This window comes from Lethenteron reissneri, chromosome 30 (genome assembly GCF_015708825.2).
Source record: "Lethenteron reissneri isolate LAM-NWPU_2019-01 chromosome 30, ASM1570882v1, whole genome shotgun sequence".
Classification (NCBI taxonomy): Eukaryota; Metazoa; Chordata; class Hyperoartia; order Petromyzontiformes; family Petromyzontidae; genus Lethenteron; species Lethenteron reissneri.
Genome location: NC_083808.1, coordinates 5,634,098 through 5,660,948, shown reverse-complemented (window position 1 = coordinate 5,660,948; position 26,851 = coordinate 5,634,098). Strand labels below are relative to the sequence as shown.

General features: G+C 47.2%; 1 protein-coding gene across 1 annotated transcript in view; it reads right to left on the bottom strand.

Annotated features, from left to right (window-relative positions):
• LOC133349448 (guanine nucleotide-binding protein G(t) subunit alpha-1) overlaps positions 1-13,309 on the bottom strand; it is a 38,261-nt gene extending 24,952 nt beyond the window's left edge. The window contains exon 1 of the mRNA XM_061562899.1: positions 12,900-13,309. Within this exon, the coding sequence (XP_061418883.1) occupies positions 12,900-13,017 (118 nt within the window). The 5' untranslated portion in view covers positions 13,018-13,309. The remainder of the gene's footprint in view (positions 1-12,899) is intronic.
• Positions 13,310-26,851: the final 13,542 nt, after the last annotated feature.

Below are 26,851 nucleotides of genomic sequence, written 5' to 3'. Positions count from 1 at the left end.
TGCACGAATAACATAAAACTCAACACGTTCGTTCATAACACCATGACCTTCAAAGGGGTGGGAAATATATTAAACAACAGTATTGGGTAATGGCTGTTCTCTTTTAGCCCCGCCCTCCCCTCTCGATACGTTCCATTCATTGGCTACCACATTCTGATAAGCCCCCCCCCCCTCCTCTCCTCCCCCTTAACTTGTATTTAAGAACTTGCATCTTGGAATCCCTGCCTCACTTGATGCAGCAAATCTGGCTGTGACGGTCCCACCTGATGACTGAGACTTGTGTTGCCTCCGAAACGTCGTGATTTTTATTATTTTATTTTAATTAATTTTAATTACATTTTTTACCTACGTGACTTTACCGAAAAAGCTAAGAGTATGAATCCTTGCAGTCACGAAAGCTTCAAATCTAGAACAAAAAGGAGGCCTGAAAGATAGAGTGGATAAGAATCGGAGACTGTACCCGACACCAGGAGGCCTGATGAGAAATACACTTTAAAAATATTTACTGATGAACGGCTTTTACATTTTACTGTGAATAGTTACCTATTAGAAGTAAATGAGTGACGGACGAACATTTTAGCAGATCAAAAAAGTGCGTGACTAAATAAGCGAATTTGTATTAAAAGTAACACTCATAATCAACGATTTTTGGGTTTAGATCGCGTTTATTTATAAATGTGTCGTAACCCTCCACCACCCGACACGGCCAATCAGTAAAAATGTGTCACGTTGACAAAGACAAATAGTTCACTGCTTTAGCCCACCGGTGTGTTGAAGCAACAACATTTACAATTTGAGTAAATGTTGTTGCTTCAACACACCGGTGGGCTAAAGCAGTGAACTATTTGTCTTTGTCAACGTGACACATTTTTACTGATTGGCCGTGTCGGGTGGTGGAGGGTTACGACACATTTATAATTAAACGCGATCTAAACCCAAAAATCGTTGATTATGAATAACATTGGTCGCGAAAGCCTACGTGTTAAACAAAAGTAACACTTTTTAAAAAGATATTCGTGCATTGCATTGTGTGTTGTCCTGGTGCAGTGAGTTCAGCAGTTCACACAAACGTTGCACTGACTTGACAAGACACAGGCATCAGCTATTTTAAAACCGGCTCACAAGCAGCATTTAAACGCCTTCCACATTGACATTTGCCTGACTGCAATTTTTTCACGTACATCAGGAAAGCCTTCTGCAATGTGACCAATAATTACACGTGTATTACGCCTAAACTCGTCATACGCGCTGAAACAAAAAAAAACATTTTGTGTGAATGGAGGAACCTTCGTTACCAGGGCGATAAGAAGGCAATTTGGCAGTCACCTGAAGGCCATAATATGATATTTGTTACATACACACGCATAGAGTATACATCTCAAATGCAATGGACCCAGATGCATGTTGGATCATGTTACAACTTTAATCTGGTGAACAGGAGATGAGTGTCTGGCACGCGAGAGAGACATGAGTTACCACTTAACCAAATACATTTGTGGCTCAACTTAAGGCAATAATATAACTCCAGGAACATATATATGTGTGTGTGTGTCAATACGAACAGACTCTCAAAGGGCAACGGACGCAGCTGCATATTGACCATGATACAGCTTATCTGGTTGACAGGAGATTAGTGTACCACGCTTTAATCCATCCTTGATCCTCTTTCCATTGCACTAATTAAGTGTGCCGCGTCTGCGTTACCCAGACACCCGCCCGCCTTCATTTCAATGCGCCGCCTCGCCAGTGATACACACAATATAGGCCGCCCTCGAAAAAACTGTCTCCTGACGTTGGGACAAAAGCGCCACTCGGGGTCACGACGGGCGTGACCCCGCGGGCGTGACCGCCGTTCGGCTCGGCGTCAAGTCGTCGTGGGGAGGAGGAGGATAGGGGGGATGGATGCTCGACCGTCATCATCACGTTAACAGCGACGCTATTTACCGTTTAACTTTTCTTTTAAACGGGGGTTCTCTCTAAACCGCATCCCCGTACGGACCGTGGTAGATGCGGATACCCGATGCACAAATGGAAAACGAAAACAAAAACTGTCCAGTAGTAGTGCGAGTGTGGGTCATCCAGAAGAGACTGGAGAACACGTGACGACGCAATGCCCGGTCGACAAAAACGAAGGAGACATCACCACAGCGATACACGACTCCGCTGTTCACGACGCGGTTGTCTGGCTTGACCCCACCTTGATGTGAAATTGTAGTTGATGTTCTGCATCTTCTACATCAGCCGTACGAAAGAAAGTTGAAAGATTGAACTCTTTTCATATCGTACGCAGCCAACCGTGCTGATATAGGCCCTTTTTCAGAAGCGACCTGGCCACAAATGATAGCTCAACGAAAGTGGCTTATCGCGTGTAAATCCATCACAGCCAAATACTCGAAACGCGCGTTGATTCTAAATGTGGAGGGGAAAACCGGGGGTCCCGGAGAAGAATCCACGCGACCAAGGGGGGAGAGAACATGCAAACTTCAAAATATACAGGCGTCAGGGGTTCAGGATCGAACCCACGACCTTGTGTATACCAGGCAAGGTAGTTAACATCTTGCCGCAACATGTCGCGCACACCACGTACGATGAGTCATTTGGGATTGCGTCTCCTCGTAGCGAACTCAATCTTCAGTTACCTGTCCCAGAGTTGTTTCCGATGCGGAATTGCAGTTCAGAGAGTCAGACACGCCACGTCTATCTCGAGTCCATTCATCTAATTTGTATATGCCGGTTCATAGGATTCTAGGAATACGTGGCACAATAATATGGGTTTGTTTATGGGTAGGCATCGCATCGACTCGAGTGGTAATGCCTCACTCCGATAATCTACTCCAAGCCAGCCTGGCAGTGTTCAGGAAAATACTGAGTGAGATATTAAGCCCCGACTGTATCGAGAATATCTGAAACACATTTATTACATCTTCATGATCGTAGCCGAGTGAGTGAATGAATTTGAATAATGTTCTGGGATAAAAAGCGTAACTTTGACACAAATATAGTATAATAAAAATATGGGATCTTTATTGCCGGTATCAAAATATAACAATAGGTTTTACCCTTTCTGGCAATAAAACAACGTGTTAAGATGTTAAAATACCAAACAGAATGCTTTTTTAAACTGATTGGTCCACACCAGAGACAGCTGACCAATCAGTTTCAAAGACAGTGCAAATATTATCGGAGCATGTTTTTCGTTTGCATGTTCACTACAAGTATGTGGTTAATGCAGACATGATTCCTTAAAAAAGGATTATGTTTGGTGTTTTAACATCCTAACTCTAGTTTATTGCCATAAAGGGTTACACCTATTGTTATACAAATATAGTAGAGTCTAAGCGAATAGCTAAAACACTAGAAAAAGGTAAATTCTAGTGATTTGGGCCCTCAACAATTATGGCCTGGAGGTTGATTGATTTCACTCACAGCGCAGGGTCAACCAAACTTTTCCACATTGCCTATACATATATATGTTAAACGCTGAAACATATATGATCCCTGTCATAAGTTGAATTGAGTAATTTCACGTCCCTCATGATGGAAAAATATACACCGTAACAGTTTGTACAATGGATCTTGTGTACACATAGACACCTCTACAATTCAATACAATGCAGACACTCCTTAGCAGGACCATTACCCAAAACTTTGGCTTATTATAAAGAATATATGTTGCCTGTTATGAGGCAGTGTTGATAATGAGGATGAACACGGTGAGTTAAATATATATACATTAAAACATGTTTTAACATGTCATATTTCGAGAAAAGTTGTGGTTTACAAGATATTAACTGCACACTCGCTCACCTTTCACCTGGATGGTGAAGTATAGTCAATCAACTCCCATATCTGACACAACATGCGGAGGCCTTCATCCAGCAGTGGACTGACAAAAGCTGCACGTTACATTACACGCTGTTAAACACTTAAAATCTATGCACAAATCCCATTATATGATTACCCCATATAAACCACCTTAAATCCACCTGACTTAGTCAGATCTTGAAAGTGAAGTGGATCAGGATTGGACCTGGTGAGTACTTGGATGTGTGTTCAGCAGGGCTGGTCAGGTGTCGTAGGCATGCGGCTGCCAGCCGTAGTCAGGAGATGGCGGTGCTGAGTGTCACCCCATTGAACACGTGGTTAGTTTTTTCCAGGTTCTCCAGTTTCTCCCCACAAAGAGTCAACTTCTCACTGGCCAGAATAGGACAAACGTTGATTCGAAGCTTTGGCGACTGCAGGAATCTACACTCTTTGGTTCTTTCGGTAAAGTCACGTAGGTAGAAAATTAAATAAATCACGACGTTTCGGGCACAACACAAGCGTCCGTCAATAGATGAAATAAATCACGACGTCTGCCTCAGCAGCAGACCATGCATTCCCACCTGATGACGGATGCTTGTGTTGCGCCAGAAACGTCGTGATTTATTTTACTTTTATACCTACGTGACTTTACCGAAAGAGCCAAAGAGTATAGGACAAACATTCCAATGCAGCAAGGCCTTCCCGAATGAGACTCCTGAGACTCGGTGAGGCTTTGTTGAATAAACAAAGGGAATTGTTGCTATGGCTATTACAGCCCAGTCCGGGTATCGTGAGAGATGCGTGTGTGCGCCTTAATTCGTTAATTGGTTCGTGCAGGAGGCAACGCCGATCACTTCGCAGACCCCTGAGGTTCTGGCTACACGTGGGGGCCACTGCAGCCGAGGAACGTTCAGGAGCACTGATGCTCATGCAGAGAATTTACGACGTGAGCAGTTGCCTCCACACCACACGTGTTTTCATTTTGGCTGTATTTGCAACTTTCATATGTGTGTGTGTGTATTGTATACGCACTCTTAGGTTTTTTCGGTAAAGTCACGTAGAGAAAAATAAATTAATAATAATAAATTCTTTATAGAAATAATAATAGAAAATAATAATAAATCACGACGTTTCGGAGGCAACACAAGTCTCCGTCACCTAAGAGTATGAATCATTGCAGTCACGAAAGCTTCAAATCTAGATATTGTATACGTATCTGCAATGGTCAAAATGCTTTTTTTTTATAATACAATTGTACAACCCAAAAGTTAGCTCTTTGTTGATGAAACCTTTTTTTAAATGCCATTTATTTGCTCCAGAAAAGAAACGTACTGAGTATGACGACTGTATTTTTCCAGGCTGGCGCCAGTGTTGTCATGTGTGGTTATGTCCATGAATGTGAGTTTGGCTTCATATGGGAGGAAACCAGAGAACTCGGCAAAAAAAGCCACGCATACCACTCAGAGCTCTGCACAGATATATTCCTGATTCCATCGCTGTACTGCCATCTCTTGGCCTTCTCGCAACCCAAGGCTACAAGTTCCGTTATTCGCTGGCAGTCTTCCACTTAAATGATAACCAGGCACAAAACCTACTTGGCTTATGATGAAGTCAGGTGCGCTCTGGGTGATTTAGTTATGGTGACGCTCTGACGTTGTCATGCGAAACACCAGCCGTTGAAAAGAAGAAAAATTGTTTTGCTTATTGTCCAACTTAAGATATTTGTTTTTTTGTAACACCAAAATATCAAATGAATTCACACGTGGCAATAGGTAAGACTGGATGTCTCAAATCGATAGGCACTGTTCAACATCTTGTGATGAACTCGCCCAAGTTAAGCAGCAATCTATGCCCAGTAATCTGTAGAGATGGCATCTTAAACAACCTTCTCTCACATGTATGCGGCGAGTAGCATTGTGTTACGTACACTATGGGCTGATTCCACTCGAGTAACAATGTAACGGGACATTACTATGGCAATTGCAATTTAATGTCAGTCACAGAGAAATACACGATGCTGTCAGTCCCATAGAATTACGCTATAATGTGAGTCACATCGGAATACACTAAAAGGAGAGCCACTTAGAGTTAGACACTCGGATGATGCCCCATGGACCTAACATTTTCAACCTAATAGAGATACACAAGGATGAGTCTCAGACACCATGAGGTTACAAAATTGTAATATGATAGGAATACACAAAAGGGTGAGTTCCCTGGGGTTCCACTCCGCAGATATTCTACTGAGCGAGTCTCATAGCAATACGCTATCAGGTGAGTTCTATCGCAATACACTGCAAGGTGAGTCTTATAGGATTTCACTAAGGCTCATTACACTTGTAAAGGAGAGCCGACACAAGGTTGCAGGGGGGTCGTCTTGTATTGCTTCCCCCAGTCCGCACTCGTCCCCAGCCTTCTCGATCATGTTCCCGACAATTCTCCCCCTTCTCCCCGTCCGTTCTTCTCCCTCTACTACCTCCTCGCCTGCTCCTCCCTCTTCCATTGCCACCGTCCCACTCCCTCTCCTTTTGGTGGGAATCCTTCCCCTGACATCCCTTACAACACTGAAGCGTACCGTAGCATTGTCCGTGTGCGCAGCGTTATATTTGTAGCTGCTAACCAGCATGCCGAAAAGTTAGGGTTGTTAAACGAATACCGTCTTCTTGGTTCTTTCGGTAAAGTCACGTAGAAGGGAAGTAATAAAATAATAAAAATAAAGCATAATAAAACAATTCTCACGACGTTTCGGCCACAACGCAAGTAGCCGTCCTCAGGTGAAAACCAGGTCTGTCGAGGCGACAGCGTCTGAATGAATACCGGTAAACAGGTAACCTGGAATGTTCGCAATCAACTCGCTGATTGGCACGCACGTCAAGTACAAACCGCACGGCGGCCTGAATTACCACGTGGGACACATTCCCCTCGTTTCTCTTCCGTTAAAAGGTAAAGGCGCGACTCTGCAATTGCTCGCCCACGCCACAGCTGGCGGAAAGGCCTCCACTAGAGTGAACTCCAGACGGTATTTGGTCTACTCTTCCGCGCTAAACAGACATTTTTGAAAGAGGTGACCCAACTGCACGTCACCTGCCAATAACTGTGGTATACCCTCATTCATACTGCTGGCTAGGAAAGAGGAGGGGATTGGATTAAGAACTTTGACCATCTTTTTTGTTTGTGCGATTAGAAAATGTAACCAATATAACTTCTTGAATAAATATATTTATAGAGCAAGGATAGGCATAGTGTTTATACAAAGAGGCAGAGTAATGTCAATTTTTTTTTTCAAAAGGTGATGAACTTTAAGAGATTTTTCATTGCAAAATTAGCAATAACATCTTCAAATTGTGTTTTTCGCACAATCTCATTCTCAATTGAAACAAGCGCGGTAGTGAGTAAATCACGGGGCAACAGCAGTACCAGCTGTACAAAGTTATCACAGAAGGCCGACGAAACCGAAGTGCCATCGGGCCTACAAGAACCTTAACTCGGCCCTGGTCTGGTGTGGTAACCGTTGCACAACGGCAGCTCCGTTCATGTCTCAGTTAACAATAGCAAACAAATGCCCACGTTCATTGCTGGATGTGTATATTCGCGAGGCAAACCGGTAACCACCTTCTAGTAGGGTTTTCACATTATTACCGATCATACAAAAAAAACAACAACCCTCGCTATCAATTGTGATGGATAAGAACCGTGTGGGTAGAGTTTTAATGACGCGATCCTTCATACAGACATGTTCGGCTAAGTCTGCATGAATCACGCGGCTTCATTTTCCAAAAGTGCACTCGCTTCTTAATGTATCACGTATCGATGGCCGGCAAAACACACACACGCACACACACTTGCGATGGGATAGAATAAGCACCGTACAAATGGCGCAACGATCCATCATTAGAGACGTTATTCATGCTTGGCCAATTGCAAGTCACCCACTCCACGTGCAGTTGAACCTGCCGTTTTACCCGTGCTGATACAGAGTATACGATGCTCACAAAGACAACATACCATCATGTCCGTCAGTCATGATCAATACACTACTGGATGAAGACTTCGCTTAGCCGCCTCCGCCTGTTAAGATGATTCTACGATGCAAGAAATCCACCGAGCGCCTGCACACAAGCTGATGTCATCATTTCTAAGACAATACCGCAGTCAAACTTTCTTTTTACACAAACATATGAAAGAGAATCACTCCGTTTATCTGCTCTCGATCAATGTAACTAAAGTCCCACTGGGTCAATGATTAGATATAGGATAAAGTAATTAATTAAATATGCATTAATTATGTGTCCTGTTTTCACGTGCAATGAATATTGTTGAGAAAATAAGAACGCGATGTAAATGTTTGAGTGGGGTAGATTTATGGTAAGAAATAATGTATGTATGTTGAACTTCTTTCGCACCGTACGTAGCCAACCGTGCTAATCGGAGATATAGCTTGTTGACCCGCTTAACTGACAAAGCCGGTCAGGTGGCACGGTCGTACATTGCATGGGTCACAATCGGTAGAGTTGCGATTTCAAAATCCCAGTTGGTAGTTTGATTCATTTTGGGTTGATTAAATGAGTATCACTTTCATCTTCTTGGTTCTTTCGGTAAAGTCACGTAGAAGGGAAATAATAAAATAATAAAAATAAAACATAATAAAATACAATTCTCATGACGTTTCGGCCACAACGCAAGCAGCTGTCCTCAGGTGAAGAACAGGTCTGTCGGAAAGACAGCTGTGAAAGACAGCTTATTTTATTATTTCCCTTCTACGTGACTTTACCGAAAGAACCAAGAAGATGAATCCCTGCAGTCACGAAAGCTTTAAATCGAAAGAGTATCACTTTGTGGAGAAGTCAACAGTGTCTGTCCCATTAAAGCAAAACTGCCCCCCTGCTATAGGAATGTGGAAATTCCTTCCACAACTTTGAGCCGTTAACAGGAGATGGGAACTATCTCACACACTTAGTTGAGGAGGATATCACTGTGATGTTTACCTTAACGGCAGAACCTCTCAGAAGAATAAACAACACAGCTTTTTTTCCATATGCCATAACACTGTTACGATGAAGCTTTTTATGGATAAGTTAATTTACATTTATAAAATGCATTGGGCATCAACATTAAACTTATTTAGCAAAATAGGAAAAGTTCGCAGTAATGTACACACAGTTTTAATGTGAATTTGTTCAAGAAAATCTCAGGTATGTTACGGAGAGTACGTTTTTTCCCCATGATCCTTTGCGCATGTTCAATCTGAAATCCTGTTTTAAAGATTAATGTCCATCAATATTGACATATCGGCAAACTTGTGAAAACCGTGACTTATGCTGCATATTGTCACAACGGTTTGTCATTTTAAAAGCTTTGTCGTTAATTGAAATTATGTTTGAATGTACGCGTGTGTATGGGGAGCGGTGGTCTAGCGGTTAGCGCATTGCACTAGAAACCAGGTGACCCGAGTTCGATTCCCTCTCACGACCAACACCAGTGAATATTATCTGAACCATCCTAGGCCTCCCCTGGGTCGACTCAGCCGCAATTGAGCACCTACTGCGTTGTGTAAACATCGCCACTGGGGAGACAAAGGCAGCTGGGCATGGTGCAACCCATCCACCCCTCGTGTCGGCCTTCATAGGTGTTAACTAACAGCACTTGCCCAAATAGTCTGTTCAGACTATGTAAGGAATCTATGTCTTTGTATACACACGCATTTAAGGGCTATAAAATATAGTTCGTTCGTTATTGTATATAAATTATCTTTGTTTTACACTGCATTCCTCTTGGTGTGTATAAGCTATCCAGAAAACAGCGTTGCTATTTTTGTTTCAGGCAGCTGCCTGAAGAAATTTGGCATAATTTACAAAAGCACTTAAAAAACTCTTACAGCGTTCTATGTTTTATTCTGCGTACATTGTCACAACACCAGAGACACCCTTCGCCAACGAGATGTTCCACATGCAGGGATTATCCAGGAAAAATATTTCTTTTTTAAATGCCATTCAAGATATATTACCGCTTTAATCAGTTTGCCCCAATGCATTTTATTACAGATATATAAACGTTAAATGCAAATAAACTATTAAATAATTGCACAACAATCACGCACCCGAAAATAAAAATAAAAATAAACGTCTTCCACGGTATTAAAACAAACACTAGATTCAAGTAATCGAGTTTCCTTGAGCTCAGACGCAATTTTTAAAATGAAAGATCTATAATACACATTCAGACAAGAGGCAGTGGGTCAGGTCAAAGGGACTAGGAGTGTGGATGGAGCAAGTTGATCCAATTGAAATTTCAAACTGACAAATGAGAGAGAGTAGCTCAGACGCCTGCAAGCCCTGTACAAGTGGAGGGGACGTGGGGGGTGATGGTGGCGGTTTCCACAATTTTTGGTTTTCCCAAGAACATTACAGAGATAATTATTTCCTCCGGACCTGACACAGAGGGTTCTCCGTCACAGCAATGCCTGCTTCAGACCTGCACATCCAGTTGCTGACACCGTGGTGCTGCAGGCTGCCTGAAAGTACTGTACAACACCAGGTAAATGTCTGAAACCGAGCACGTTTCTTCTCGGCACAAACGGGCAGTGTGTGTCTTCCGTGTCGCTAATCCTTTGGTCCTAGATACCGGGGCGTGCAAATAAATTGGCTTAGGGTGTCGTTGTAAGTCACTAAACAACAAACTCAGCTAGTTTTACAAGAGATTTATTAAAGCAGCTGGCTCAGCATATATATATTTTTTTCCACCCTCCTCCCCGCCCACCGCCCCATGGCAGAAGGGTCGATGTCAGGACACATTAGCACTGAGAGCTTCGAAATTATAATCTCGCAAACATCCTCGGAGCGCGATGGTGTCAGCAGCGCAGGGCATTAACTGTGGCGCTTTCAGAAGAAATTGGGGTCAATTGGATGCCTGCACAACGTTGCGTGCGATGCTTCAGGAGGACACATCGTCAGGGGTTATAGCTGTACACTAATTGCCTCGGCTGCGTATCCGCAAGTGTTGGTATGCGCAGTTTAATGGTGACCGGGAATGTGCTCGTGTATTTAGTGTATTTTAAGGATGGGTCGCGCACTGCACCTATGAGCCTGATGACCAAATTCGTAGCGCAATTCACACATCAGTGGAGAATTTCACAATTGGTCCTACACCCTCCAGCCCCAACCCCCCCCCACCCTTTCACCAACCCGCACTGACTGTGCGGTGAAGTATGGTAAATAAACGTCATAACCAACACCTTCATCCATTGATGAATTGAGAATGGCCGAATTCTCTTTTTTATAATCCCCTTCATGAGAAACTGAATGTGTATGTCTATGAGTCAGTCTGTCGGTCACAGCACTTGAGCATTTTTTGTCACACAGAGTACAACAGTGAGCGCACTGGACTTGCAATCCAGCGATGGACCGGTTCAACTTCATGTCCCATCGCGACGGTTGAAATAATGGAGCGAGTTTTCTAAACCCGCTGTCTCATTGGGTGCAACCACAGTTAGTCCATTAACATCAGCTGCCACCTTTTCCAAGACGTCTGTCCAGCATGGAAGAGTAGGCCAAATACCCTCGAGGGATTCCCTAGAGATCACTTGAGTGAAATCCGTTCCGCCAACAGTGGCATGAGCAAGTAATTGCATGGCTGTACTTTTACCTTTTCCAAGTACATTCCATGCAACAAAACCCAGAGTTGTGATTTATGATACAATGAAAATGCAATCATTTCAAAACTACCGTGTACGTTATTTCGACATAGTATCAGAGACGTATTGCAATATAACTACATGTTGCAGCTGTTTGCAAATTGTTTTGGCTTTCCTGCAAAGCGATGCATATGTTTTTTTTTAAACATAAAAGGCTAAACAAAATATGATCACAAAAACATGGTGCAATTCAATCAAATGAGCCTGGCTACAGAGTGAACAGGGCCACAAACATAAGGCAGCCTGCTGGTTGTTGTAGGATGCATAAGCCACTCATCCCATCGTCGCTTGTCATGTCCTGTGGAATCCTACGGCTGGTTGTATAACACACTGGAAGGGAAGTAATAAAATAATAAAAATAAAACATAATAAAACAATTCTCACGACGTTTCGGCCACAACGCAAGCAGCCGTCCTCAGCTGAAAACCAGGTCCGTCGAGGCGACAGAGTCTGAATGAAACAGCACACGAGCTTGTCGCCTCGACGGACCTGGTTTTCACCTGAGGACGGCTGCTTGCGTTGTGGCCGAAACGTCGTGAGAATTGTTTTATTATGTTTTATTTTTATTATTTTATTACTTCCCTTCTACGTGACTTTACCGAAAGAACCAAGAAGATGAATCCCTGCAGTCACGAAAGCTTTAAATCGAAATTTAACACACTGGAAGTTATGGTCAAAGAATCACTGAAGTTGGTTCCTTCAACCAACTGTTTGCTTGTTGCTGACACTATATCCCACCACACACAGCTCAGATTCTACATAGCCAGGCAACCCCTCAAAATGTAGCACTCGGTTTCACGTTGTATCAATTGCTCACTGCCATTATTTGCACGACCGTAGGAGGAAGAGCCTCTTGGTAATTTCCACTTTCCCATTCCTTCCTCCATTTATTACTCCACCATTATTGTGTTGTCATCTTTTAAAATAACGTACGTCATCAAATAATCAATTTTCTATTTCAGTGTGAACTCCCATCGCATTTATCAACAGCTTCCTGCACTGGGTAATGGGAGGAGGGCAAATGGGCCCCGATACATATTTTGCAAATATCCCACAGCGCGATAAACAAGCACAGCGTACCGTGGCCATTCTGCAAATCTTTCTCTGCAGATGCATGGCGTGTGCAGGCCATGCCTCTCGCAGGAAATTCTCTAAAACATACATCAAATCGCTCCCCCCCCCCCCCCCCCCCCAGCATACCACTGGGATTGTTCAGTGCAGCACAAAGACTAGTCCGCAACCAGTTGTGGACTTAAGAACCACTCAGGAGAGAGCGACCCAAATTTTTTGCGGACCCATTTCTCCAAACGACGCGCGGCGCGACAGCGAAGGGGGCCAAAAAAACCAGCACCCCCAACACCATTTAGGGAGTCCGTTTCCGCGAGGGAGCCGGCCACGACATTACCTAGCAGCAGGAGTTTGACGGTGCGCGCATCCTTCTCCGCGTCCTCCGCCAATTTCTTCTCCAGCTCCTTGGAGTGCTTGGCCTGGTCCTTGTCCTCGGCGCTGGCACCGCTGCCCATCTTCGCCGAGGTCGCCGACACCGCCCGGATCTGCTGGGAGACCACGTACAAATTCAGCTTGGGTCACCCGAAGGAGGGCCGCCCTACGGATGAGGTCTCGTGCAAGCTCGAAGAGGTCGGACGCCGCGGCCGGAGATGTGGGCGGCTGCGGGGAGACGTTGACGACGACGTGGGGATTAGGAGGAAAGCTCTCTCCGCCGACGATCCGGTTCGCATCGTCGGTCTCGGGACGATGCTGCCAGAGAGGCAACGCGAGGTTCCCCGCTCTGCCACTTTCCCTGCGAGGATTTGAGGTCGCTGCCCCGCCAATCCCGAACAAGGACGAGGCGTCGTGGTTAAACCGAGCCGCGCTTTACTGATAAGCGGGATGGCGAGCAGATGGGATTTAGGTGTAAGAGAATCTCTCTAAGCTTTGAGAGCAGCTTGAGTGCTTAAAACGGGCACCTGTATTAGCCAGCGTTGAGGACGCCTGGGATTAACACAGGTGTCTTTCTGTTAAAACAAATAAAATCAAACTTTCGTCTCAGCCATTGATCAATCGGTTGCACAAATATAAAATTTTTATTTAAAGCTTTCGTGCCTGCAGGGATTCATATTCTTGGTTCTTTCGGTAAAGTCACGTAGAAGGGAAATAATAAAATAATATAAATATAAAACTTTTTTCAAATTTTCTTTCTGTGGATTTCGCACTTGATGATGATTGCTTGTGTTGCAGTCGAAACGTCGTGAGCATTTTTTTTATTGTTTTATATTTATATTATTTTATTATTTCCCTTCCACGTGACTTTACCAAAAGAACCAAGAATATGCACAAATATTGTTCGGCGATATCTCCAAGATAACAAAAAAAGCGTTCGCCCTTCATACGTCATTCTAAAAACGAATAAACTAAGTGCGATGGAAGTGGTCTCAGGACCAATCTGCCACACACTTCTCATCTCCCAACGAATTATTTGTTTGAAGGCCCGTGCCGAGCAATGGTTTGCTCCTGCAGCACTCTAGAGATTCCGCCAAATATTGTGCTGGTCTTCAAGTGGCACGAAACATTGCCGTGCTGGCATGAATCAAGACAGCGTCTCATAGGCAGGCAGCTATCATGTGCCAAAAAACAGTAACATAGCAAATTATCAACTTTTTTTTGGTCTCTTTTTTATGTCATCCAAATTGTGCTATTGGTACCATGTCACGGGGCCAACAATCAATTTAGATCTTTCGGTAAAGTCACGAGTGATTTATTTTATTTTATACCTACGTGACTTTACCGAAAGAACCAAAGAGTATGGATTCCTGCAGTCACGAAAGCTTCAAATCACGAATCAATTTAAATCTCTGACAGAGCAATACAATGCTTCGTGTTAGAGAACGGTCCATTGGCAGCGGATGTAATACGACAACTGTACTGTACTTCCAAGATACCTTCCAGTGAAATTCAAACTAAGATTTTTTTGTATGACACAGTTATTGGTTTCCGAATTTAGATGATCAACTTCACATGGCAACCCTGTTTAGCCACAAGAGACATGGATTCAAACCCAAGATCTCAGTGGAGATTGAGCTCCGATTTCTGAGCAACCTGGACACTTCATGAATAAACTGGGGTGTTTTTTAAGCAGCACTGTTATTGAAATTAAATCCTTGCATTCGTAGTGCAGCGAACAAGTGCAGTACCAAATCACGGACTATTTGTAAATAAGGCAGCATTAAATCTTGACTTAAAGCTTTCGTGACTGCAGGAATTAAAATTATTTGGGTCTTTCGGTGAAGTCACGTAGATAGGTTCAAATAAAATAACAAAAAATTACGACGTTTCGATCGCAACACAAGCGGTCGTTATCAGGAAAATGGGGTTAGCCTCTAAAGGCAAACTGTTTATAAAGGTTTAGAGATGGGCGTAGCCCAAGTGTCAGCAGCATGGGTGGGGCAGCTGATGTTAATGTGAGTGGTGGGCAGGGCAGCTGATGTTAATGTGAGCGGTGGGCGGGGCAGTTGATGTTAATGTGAGTGGTGGGCGGGGCAGCTGATGTTAATGTGAGTGGTGGGCGGGGCAGCTGATGTTAATGTGAGTGGTGGGCGGGGCAGCTGATGTTAATGTGAGTGGTGGGCGGGGAAGCTGATGTTAATGTGAGTGGTGGGCGGGGCAGCTGATGTTAATGTGAGTGGTGGGCGGGGCAGCTAATGTTAATGTGAGTGGTGGGCGGGGCAGCTGATGTTCACGTGAGTGGTGGGCGGGGCAGCTGATGTTAATGTGAGTGATGAGCGGGGCAGCTGATGTTAATGTGAGTGGTGGGCGGGGCAGCTGATGTTAATGTGAGTGGTGGGAGGGGCAGCTGATGTTAATGTGAGTGGTGGGCGGGGCAGCTGATGTTCATGTGAGTGGTGGGCAGGGCAGCTGATGTTAATGTGAGTGGTGAGCAGGGCAGCTGATGTTAATGTGAGTGGTGGGCGGGGCAGCTGATGTTAATGTGAGTGGTGGGAGGGGCAGCTGATGTTAATGGGAGTGATGGTAGTCGTAGAGGGCAACGACGGCGCTGGTGGTGGGTTTCCACCAAGGCAGCATTTTCCCTGAAGATGGAGCACATCTAGTTAGTCACAGACATTCCTGGGATGGAGGGGTCCAACGTTCAAACAGAAATCAGCCCTTCATCCTGCTAGGGTCTATAAAATAAGTGCCACTTTGTGGGAGGTCAACAGTGGATAGACTCATCTCTGCCATAACAATGCCACACCTTCTCGGCCAATGTGGTGATGTCACACGTGATGCACGCACAATATTATTTATTATCGCTCATTAAATACTGCTGAGGATACATGGATGTTCGAAAACGTTGCATGCATATACATGTGTTTTCTTCCTTGTTTAAGTAACCTCGACTTGCATACCTGTCAACCCATACAGTTCACCCGTATTCTTGTACAGGGAAATGTATGTTTCAGGTCCATATGGCATACACCCGTTTCAGTGCGGGCAAAACAAAATGTGTTTGTGTTTCTTCCTTGTGTAGGGATGTTAGAGAGAGGGCCGTTATGTATGGCAGTCTATGGGAAAGAAACACAGTGGGCGGGGCTACGTGTGTGCACAGGGAGATGCCCTCTGCGACGTCCGAGCCAGACACCCTGGGGGGGGGCTGGTTTGGCGTTATGATCCCCCGGGGCCCCACCCCTCAAGGAGGGTTGGGTATAAAAGGGGACGTTATATGGGCTCGGGGGCAGTTATGTTATAGTTAACTAAGAAGACTGAAGACGTCTTAGATAGAGCCCTGGACTCCCCTCGTTCGATGTCCTTGTCAGGGCCGAACAGGACCGAGCCAGCGGCGTGGTCCCGGAAGCCAGAGCCGGTGCTCTTCTAAGAGCTGGTCTGGGACTCCGGGTACCGGCCCGACTTACCAGTGTCGGGCCAAGTAGCCTCCCCTAGCCCAGTAGTGGAGGACTGTGAGGCAGGCTAGGACTTAGCTAGGAAGAGTATCCTTAGCTAGTCGGGTGAGGGGGCCGATACCCCCTCCAGTGCTGTATGTCACATACGAGCTGTGTTGAATAAATATCCGTGTGCCTCCACCTCGGCGTCAAGTGTCTTCACCGGTACTTCAACTGGTGTCAGAAGTAAAACTCGAACATGGACACGCGGAAGACAGCGCGGGCCAAAGTACCGCAAGAAGAAGATACTGCCGAGATCGAAACGCCCGGGACGGCTACACAAGCCATGGTGCAGCCGGGGCCTGATGTCTCCTTACCGGGGCATCTGAGTGAAGAAGGATCACAGTCAGACGCGTTGCGGCTGGCTCACGGGAGGCTGGCGGAGCTGTTATATGCCGCTGCCGCCACGCTGGAGTCCATCACGCGGCTGGGGGCCGGTGATTCAGCACGGGGCGAGGCGGCCCAACGACCAGGGCGCCTTCCCGCCATTTCGGAGCAGCCCGAGTTTGAATCTCCCGCCATCGACGCTGCAGCTGTTCGGGGCGTGGCCAGCCTACACATCCACTCCGGCATCGCCGTCGCTGAAGCCGCGACGTCATCACCACCGCGACAGGCGATCCCATCGGCCGCTCGTACCGACGCACAGCCGAGTGGAGGTGACATCCGCCCGCGGGAATCAACAACGACCGCTGCACTCCATCAGAGGCTGCCCCCGCTGAAAGAGTTCGTCGGCGCGGAGGGGGACTGGGCCGGTTTCCGCAGGCGATTCCTCGCCCATCAAGAGATGGCGAGGTGGACAGACGAGGAGGCTCTCTGCGCGCTGCCGGCGCTCCTCGACAGCGACGCGCTCGCAGCCCTCACATCGGCACCTAAAGAGAGGCGGGCGACGTTACCGATGGCGCTGCAGCTGCTGGGAGGGGTCTACGGACCATCGGCGGAATGCAGACAGGAGTTCTACGACCGCAAGCGGGGTGAAAAGGAGTCGCCCCTGGCGTACCGAACGAGCCTCCTGGCGATGGCCAAGTCGGCCTTCCCCCGTATGGATGACGACGGCATCGACGCTATAGTGACGGAGAAAATACTCCTCCTGGCTGACGACCTTGACATCGCTGTCGTCGCACAGGAGGACGCGGAAATGACATCGCTCCAGGCGGCGCGGCTCCTCCACGCAAACCTCCTGTCGCTCCGGCGGAAAGCCAGCAGGGCATCGGCGGGGCGTGCGGTGGCTGCAGCCACCCTTCCGACGGAGGAACTCTATGCCGTCGACCACCGACGGCAACAGGCGACGAGTGCACGGCCGGGCCAGGACGGGTCGGGCCGTTCCGACCATTCGTCACCTCCGACGCCGCTCCCACGGTGTTTTAACTGCGGCGTCCGGGGCCACGTCGCCTCGGGGTGCCGCTCTCCTCGTCAGCGCGGGACGACACCTCACCGGGACGACGGGCCTCATCCCAAGCTCCACCATCAAAAACCGGCGAGTCGCGGCACCCCACACGTTTGGCCCACACACACACCCGTCACGCACTCAAACACCGCAACGAGAGGGGGGCCGGTATCACGCACCATCGCACCATCACGCACCACTCCGGGTACCCATATCGAACCCGGCCAGTGGTCCGTGCTGGTCGATCGTGTGGTGGCCGCATCGTCGGGGTCGTCGGCCGTTGTGGGGTATATCGACGGGGTTGAAGTGCGCATCCTGGTCGATACGGGAGCATCGGCGACTATTATTTCGGAATTAATTTATAATATTCTCCCTGTCCGGAGTCGTCCCTTGATGCCGGTTAACATACCATTCTATGCGGCTAACGGGGGCTCACTTGGCATCATCGGACAAATTCGTGCCCAAATTTGTATCGGGGAAATAAAATTGTCTGGCCCGATTTTTGTTTCTTCCTCGCTGGCGGTTCCGTGCCTGCTGGGGACGGACTTCCTGGCCAAAATGCCGATTGTAATTTTGATCGACCAGGGTTGCATAGAGCTTCCGTCGGGCAGACGCATGGCGTTTCTGCCATCACCGGTTGCGACTCGGACGGCGTTCGCGACGGTGCCGGCGTTCGTGGAGAGAACGGTACGCGTCCCTCCGGGGACGCAAATGTTGGTACCCTTGAAACTTCGGCGGCCCCTCGTTAAGGGTGCTGGGGCACAAGGGGTACTGTTGGGACCGTCTAGGGCCGGGGTTAGTGGACCTGACTTACTTCCGGCCCAGACCATAGTGAGAGGGGATGGTGAACCCTTCATCGCGGTCCTAAATGTGGGCTCGCGGACGGTGGTGGTCCCACAGGGGACCGTGCTTGCTCACGCAACGCCGGTGCCGTGTGAGGAACCCGCCATAAATCGCGTCAACACTGTCCCTGCGTCGCGACCGCATTCGGACAGCGATGAAGGGTGGCTCGAGGCGCTTTGTGCGGGATCGACGGACCTGTCCGATTCAGAGCGTCAACAACTTAAAACACTACTGCGAGAATTTTCCGACGTTTTTAGTCGAAATAAATATGATTTGGGTTGTACTCACTTGCTGCGTCACCATATTGACACGGGTGACAGCGCGCCAATTCGCCAAAATCCGTTTCGGTTGAGTCCCGCCGAAAAGGACCATGTCAAATCGGCTGTTGATGACATGTTGGCCGCAGACATCATTTCTCCTTCCACCAGCCCTTGGGGAGCGCCGATCGTCCTGGTTAAAAAGCAGGACGGTTCGTTGCGGTTTTGCGTTGACTTCCGGCGTCTTAACAAAATTTCGGTTGCCGACGCATACCCGCTCCCTCGGATGGATGAATCGCTTGACGCCTTGGCGGGAGCGCGATTCTTTTCCACACTCAATTTACTTTCGGGATTCTGGCAGCTTCCTCTGGATGATGAGTCAAAGCCTAAAACTGCTTTTCGTACACCGCACGGCTTGTTTCAATTCAACCGGTTGCCGATGGGCTTACACTCAGCGCCGGCAACTTTCCAGCGTTTAGTGGAATTGGTTTTGGCTGGACTGCAATGGGAGTCGTGCCTCATTTATTTGGATGACGTTATCGTCTTTGGTAAAACTTTTGATGAACATCTCCAGAGGTTGCGGGCGGTTTTCCTAAAGATGCGGGCTGCTAATTTGAAATTCAAGCCCCAAAAATGCCATTTGTTGCGTGATTCGGTGCGTTATTTGGGGCACATCGTGGGACGCTCAGGTATTGCTACCGATCCCGCCAAAACGCAGTGTGTCAGCTCCTGGCCGACTCCCACCTCGGTGGGAGAGGTCAGGAGTTTCATTGGGTTCGCGTCGTATTATCGACGATTTGTTGCTGATTTTGCGACAATTGCTAAACCCCTGCACGCTTTAACATCTAAAGGGGTTCGGTTCCACTGGGGTCAAGAGGAGGAGGCTGCGTTCCGCTCCCTTCGGGACGCCCTGGTAAAAGCCCCTCCCTTGATTTACCCTGATTTTTCGAAGCCCTTTTTGCTCGACACCGATGCGAGCAACACGGGTATTGGGGGTGTGCTTTCCCAGGTGGTTGATGGCGTTGAACGGGTGGTCGCGTACGGTAGTCGGGTGTTGTCTCCTGCGGAGCAGAGATATTGTGTCACCCGTAGAGAACTGTTGGCAATTGTTTTTTTCATCCAACAGTATCACCCATATCTGTACGGTCGGCATTTCACCGTCCGCACAGATCATGCGGCACTACAGTATGCCCTGCGAGTTCAACAACCATCGGGACAGTTGTCTCGATGGTTGGAGGTTCTCCAGGATTTTGATTTTGAGACCACCTACCGTAAGGGCGTTCGCCATACCAACGCGGACGCTCTGTCACGCATGCCAACCACCTCGGAATGTGCATGCCTCCTGGGGTCGGGACGTTGCAGACCTTCAGGGGACGCATCGGTTCCGATCCTGGCAGCCACCGACGACGACGAACCACTGCCTGATAATTCGATCGAACAACAGGGAAGGGATTCCCTGTTGGGGTTGCCCGTCACTGAGTGGGGGCGCCTCCAAATGGAGGATACCTCCCTCCTCGGGTGGCGTCGTCGCGTCGGGGGTGCTGGGCGGGTGAAAGGTGATTCAGGTGCATGGGAAATGGTACAGGGTCTGCTCATGCATTGGGACGGCAAATCACAGCGACATCGGCTGGTCGTCCCTTCTGAGTTGCGAGGCAAAGTGGTGTGGGCCGCGCATGAGCGCCTGTTACATCTGGGGACTCTAAAGACCCTTGCACTGATACAACTAGATTTTTTTTGGCCTGGTATGACAAAGGATGTTGGGGATCTTTTGAGTTCATGCCCGCGGTGTGCGCAACGGAAACCGCCGGCACGGGAGTCTAACCCGCCTTTACAATCAATCAAGGTGTCCAGAATAAATGAGCTTGTCGCGCTGGACATCTTGGGCCCATTTCCCGCCACCCCCAGGGGCAATAGGTATTTGCTGACAGGGGTCGAGTATTTTACGCGCTGGCCCATGGCCTGGCCCCTTGCCAACCAGTCGGCAGCAGCCATCGTGGACGCCTTTGTTCAGGGATACGTCCTGGACAAAGGTGCTCCGGAACGGCTGCTGACCGACCAGGGTAAAAATTTTTCCAGCAAATTACTTAAACAAGTCTGTGACCTATTAGGCACAAAGAAAATTCGGACCTCCCCGTATCACCCACAGACTGACGGAATGGTCGAGCGCCTGCGTCGCAACATTTCGTCAATGATGGCACAGCAGGTCTCAGATTCACAGACTGATTGGGACCTGCATATTCAGGGGGTCTTGGCGGCATACCGGATGGCACCCCATGCAGCTACGGGATTTTCCCCCTTTTACCTTATGTACGGTCGCGAACCCGACCCGCCTGTTCGCGCCCAGCTGCAGATCCCCGACCCGCAAGGAAAAACTAAATTGGCTGACCACGTCAAATTTAATCTGGCTAAATTAACAGAGGCGCGGGATGCTGCGAGGTTGAACTCGGCAGTCTATGGGAAAGAAACACAGTGGGCGGGGCTACGTGTGTGCACAGGGAGATGCCCTCTGCGACGTCCGAGCCAGACACCCTGGGGGGGGGCTGGTTTGGCGTTATGATCCCCCGGGGCCCCACCCCTCAAGGAGGGTTGGGTATAAAAGTGGACGTTATATGGGCTCGGGGGCAGTTATGTTATAGTTAACTAAGAAGACTGAAGACGTCTTAGATAGAGCCCTGGACTCCCCTCGTTCGATGTCCTTGTCAGGGCCGAACAGGACCGAGCCAGCGGCGTGGTCCCGGAAGCCAGAGCCGGTGCTCTTCTAAGAGCTGGTCTGGGACTCCGGGTACCGGCCCGACTTACCAGTGTCGGGCCAAGTAGCCTCCCCTAGCCCAGTAGTGGAGGACTGTGAGGCAGGCTAGGACTTAGCTAGGAAGAGTATCCTTAGCTAGTCGGGTGAGGGGGCCGATACCCCCTCCAGTGCTGTATGTCACATACGAGCTGTGTTGAATAAATATCTGTGTGCCTCCACCTCGGCGTCAAGTGTCTTCACCGGTACTTCACTTGTGATGGGACTTTCTAGGATGAACGTTGAGATTTGCAAGGGCACGGAGTGATCAATAAGGTCTGCATCGGTCTGTAATAAGGTAGGACACTGGTAAGGTGTTGACAGGTATGCACTTGCACGGGTGCTGATGAAACATCTGAGGACAGAGGGCGGAAAGCTTGTGTAAATAATTATTTCTAAACAATAACAAACAATCGAAATTATATTTACCAAAGCCAAAGGGATTAAGCCCAACCAACCTAAAAGCAGTGGGTGCTTCTCAGTTAGGGGTCCAAACACACTTTGGAAGTCCGGGTGTCACGGTAGCGAGATGTTAACTACCTCGCCTGGCATACAGGAGGTTCAGGTTCTAGATTTGAAGCTTTCGTGACTGCAAGGATTCATACTCTTAGGTTCAGGGTTGATCCCGACCCTGACACCTGTTGTATATTTGGAGTAAGCATGTCTCTCTCTCTCCGTGGTCACGTGGGTTTATCTCAGGTTTTCCCTTCCACATTTAGAAACATGCATTCAGAGTATGTGGCTGCTATAAATTTCCACGTGATAAGCCACTTCATTGACCTATCATTTACGGCCAGGTCGCTTCTGAAAAAGAGTTATCTCAGTGGGCCTTACCTGGTAAAATAAAAAATATATAGTTTAGTTCAAGTTAAGTTTAGTCCTATTGAATGCTTCCTGGTGGTTATCGGGTAGATTATAGATAGGGCTCACGAAGGTCACCTCCCAATTCTCAGCGGATACAGGGAGTTCTACTCTACATTTAATGAGTGTTTGGCTGGTATACATTTCTACATGATAAGCCACTTCGTTGAGCTATCATTTGTGGCCAGGTCGCTGCAAAAAAAAGAGCTATATAGTTCAATGGGCCTCACCTGGTGAAATAAAAACTAACACAAATATTACATCTACGCAACTACTGTTGACTGACCGATGGTTCAGCCTACTGATTATGCGCTACTGCGTACTATATTTAAAGTTTCATCATCAGCACAATCAACATTGTTATAGGGAGAACAAAGTGGACTCAAAAGTACCGTAATTTGTGTGGGTGTCTCTTCACCATCGGAAACTTGGTCAAATCCTAGTTGTCGGTTGACTCGGTTAAATCAACCCAATAATTCCTACAGTGTTTGTCCTATAGAGGAAAAAAAACTCCCCTTTGACATAGCAATGTGGAATTTCCACCGTTAGCTCATGGCCGTGGAACAGGAGATGAGCACTGCCTCCTCAATGCTCGTTGAAGCAAGCGACCACTCTGACTCTTGATCTCGCAGACATCCCTCTACACATATTCTTAGGTTTTTTCGGTAAAGTAACGTAGGTAAAAAAAATTAATAAAAGTAAAATAAAAATTAAATAAAAATCACGACGTTTCGGAGGCAACACAAGCTTCCGTCTTCAGGTGGAACCGTCACAGCACGATAGCTGTACATCTTGTCTCGTTGTCTGTTAAAAACTCTAACAGATAGGTGGAATTCCTTCCCGTAGAGGCTATTAATTCTAGATTTGAAGCTTTCGTGACTGCAAGGATTCATATTCTTAGGTTTTTTCGGTAAAGTCACGTAGGTTTTGGGGGCGAGGCAGCGGCGGGGGGGGGGGGGAGAGCCTGGGGCATCCACGACTCTCCCCACGTTGACTGCGCTTCCTCCCCAGCCTCGCCCACTCCTCAGTGGAAGCGCCGGCAGATGTCTGGCACGCATAGCGACGCGTCACTTCCGCGCACAGCGTCCCGCGGAAAAACTCCGAGGCTTAAATTTCGATTTAAAGCTTTCGTGACTGCAGGGATTCATCTTCTTGGTTCTTTCGGTAAAGTCACGTAGAATGGAAATAATACAATAATAAAAATAACACATAATAAAATAATTCTCACGACTATTTACAGCTGGGATGGAGGGGCAAAGAGCGCCTCCTCCATCCCAGCTTAAATAGTCGCTCCAAGCCTGGGGCTTGTCATTCAGACTCTGTCTCCTCGACAGACCTGTTCTCCACCTGAGGACGGCTGCTTGCGTTGTGGCCGAAACGTCGTGATAATTATTTAATAATGTTTTATTTGTATTATTTTATTATTTCCCTTCTACGTGACTTTACTGAAAGAACCAAGAAGATGAATCTGTGCAGTCACGAAAGCTTTAAATCAAGAGGACAACACTAAAAGCTCCGCATATATGGATTCAGAATCTATTGCTGTATGCCATCTCGTGGCTACGGACCAGATGATATTATACTACATAAACTGTTTACAGGGCTTCATCAGTCCACTTCTGATGAAGCCCTCCTCTTACTACGTGACTTTACCGAAAGAACCAAGAAGATGAACTCTGAGGCTTCTTCTTTCGTGTGCCGGGCTCGCAGCGTGAACACATCGGCAGGCTGGGTCGCATTAAGCACGACGGCTTAATCCTTTTAGCTTTTGCCAGTGAACCGACACACCCAAGGGGGGGGTGGGTGACGGAAATAGAGCGGTGAGGGGCAAAGTGGATGGCCGTGGGAGAGATGGGGGGTGTGGAAGCAAGCGGTGGGGTCGCTTCCTCTGTAAAAAACAAAAAGCATTGTGAACAAACTGTAAACAACTAGTGCAGCCCTACGACATACATCATCAACAACGACAACCTTGCATATGTAACGTTTCCATGATGGAACTAAGGTCTCTCAGAGCAACGTTTGTCTTTTACCCATGGGATCTCCTGATGGCATCCACGATCTGTCAACTGCCGGATGTGGGCTTTGCCAAATTGTCACCATCCCTCAACCACGAGCCTATCTCGTCGCGAGAAGGGATGATGGCTGGTGGTCAAGGCTGACGTTACGGCAGCTAAACGAGGGAAGGTGCCCAAGAAGATGCCACGGTGGCGAGATGTTAATAACTTCGCCTGGTATGCAGGAGGTCGGTTGTTCGATCCCGACCTTGACCGCCTGTATATTTGGAGATTGCATGTCTCTCTCTCTCCCGGTGGTCGCGTGGATCTTTTCCTCCGGTTGCCTCCGGGTTTTCTCTCCACATGTAGAAACATGCATTTGGATTATTTAGATAATATGGCTGCTATAACTTTCCACGTTTTGAGCCACTTCGTTGAGATATCATTTGTGGCCAGGTTACTTATGAAAATGAGTTAATAGCTCAGTGGTCTGTTACTGGTAAAAAAAAAAACATTTTGATTACTTTCTCACCTTTCCTATACTCTGTACTCCTATCGTGTGATTTGTATTGTTTGTTGTAACGTTCTAACCCAACCCTGACTGGACATCTGTGAAAAAGAGTTTTAAAGCTCATCGGATTCTTCCAGTATAAATACACATTCTGATTCTGGATGACGCACATACATTCCAGTACTGCCTGCTTACGTGCATATACACAGGTGGCAAATGAAATCATTGTTGGAGGAACACGACTGTGAAACGTAGCAGAGGACGGTTTGTGGTGAACAACAACAGGATGGGGCGTTGCTCAAAATGACTCCGATAACGAAAAAGGCAAGATGCAGTGATGCCTCGGTTTACGTTGGAGATGCGTTCCTTGAAAGGTGCGACTACGAATATCGAAACGACGTGGAATCGAAGCGGTTTAAAGGGGACGTGGAGGCAGGGGCGGATTAAGGTTCTTGTCGGCCCTAGGCATTTCGGTTTCGCCGGCCTTCGGTGATAACTTTGTACAGCTGGCACTGCTGTTGCCCCGTGTTTTACTAACTACCGCCGCTGTCACTGCGATTGTTTCACACGTAGCGCAACAACGCCGCCTTTGTCTTCCCCTGCACTACTCTCGATTGAGATCGAGACTGTGCGAAACACACCATTTGAAGATGTTATTGCTAATTTTGCAATGAAAAAATCTCTAAAAGTTCATTTCCGGTGTTAATTTCTCTCACCTTACAAAAACAAAACCGATTGAACATTGGCATGACCCTGCCTCTTTGTATATACACTCTGCATATCACTGCTATATAAATGTATTTATTCGGGAAGATATATGGGTTATAAAAAAATTGTATCATTCAAACAACAACAAAATATGGTAAAACATTTGTGTCGTAGGCCCTTTAGTTTTCCGAAGCCCTAGACACAGTCAGTGCCCACTGAGCCTATTGGATAATACGGCCCTGGATGGAGTCAAAGGCTGATAGGCGACGGATCCGAGAAAGGACGGATGATGCTGCCAGCGATGTGAGTGTGGGTTTGAGGCGAGGCAATTCACGTGGTGGTTTTAATAACAATGTGACAACGTATTTGCGAAACGACGTACATCGGGGTATTGCTGTGCCAATCTGCCTAAAGATTAAAAACAGTTTTCAATCGGTGCACGTGACTGCCTATGATTTTTAAAGCATGGAAAAATACCAACTCGGAATTACAATGAGAGAGAGAGAGAGAGGAGCATGCGGTGAAGGGAGCAGCAGCATGCAAAGCAGAGTCATCAACAATGACTTTTCAAGAATTAACGACTCTGTTGACAGATGGCAGCCGAGGGACAAAAAGCAATCAGAGGATGGTCACTGCAGAGATGGAACAATGAGATCACTTCATCTGCAGGAGTGAAATGGAGCGTGGGGGTAGCAAACCACGTGGGGAGGCCTTCATCCAGCAGTGGATAGATATTGCCCGATGATGATGATGATGAACAAGCAGATGTAAAGTGCATGCGGTGGATAAGACTGCACAGACAACACAGATTATTTTTACAACTAAAGTTGAAAAAAATATATACGTAAAAAACATCACGTGTGCCAAAAGGTACTATACACATACTCTTTGGGTCCTTCGGTAAAGTCACGTAGATAGTAAAAAAATCGATCACGACGTTTCGATCGCAACACAGGCAATCGTCTTCAGGTGAGTTTACGCAAACTATAAACTCCTGTTAAAATTATTCGAAATAAGTCGACAAAACTGCATAAACAGGATAGGATTTTAAAATAAAAAGTCAAACGATACGGTTTAAAT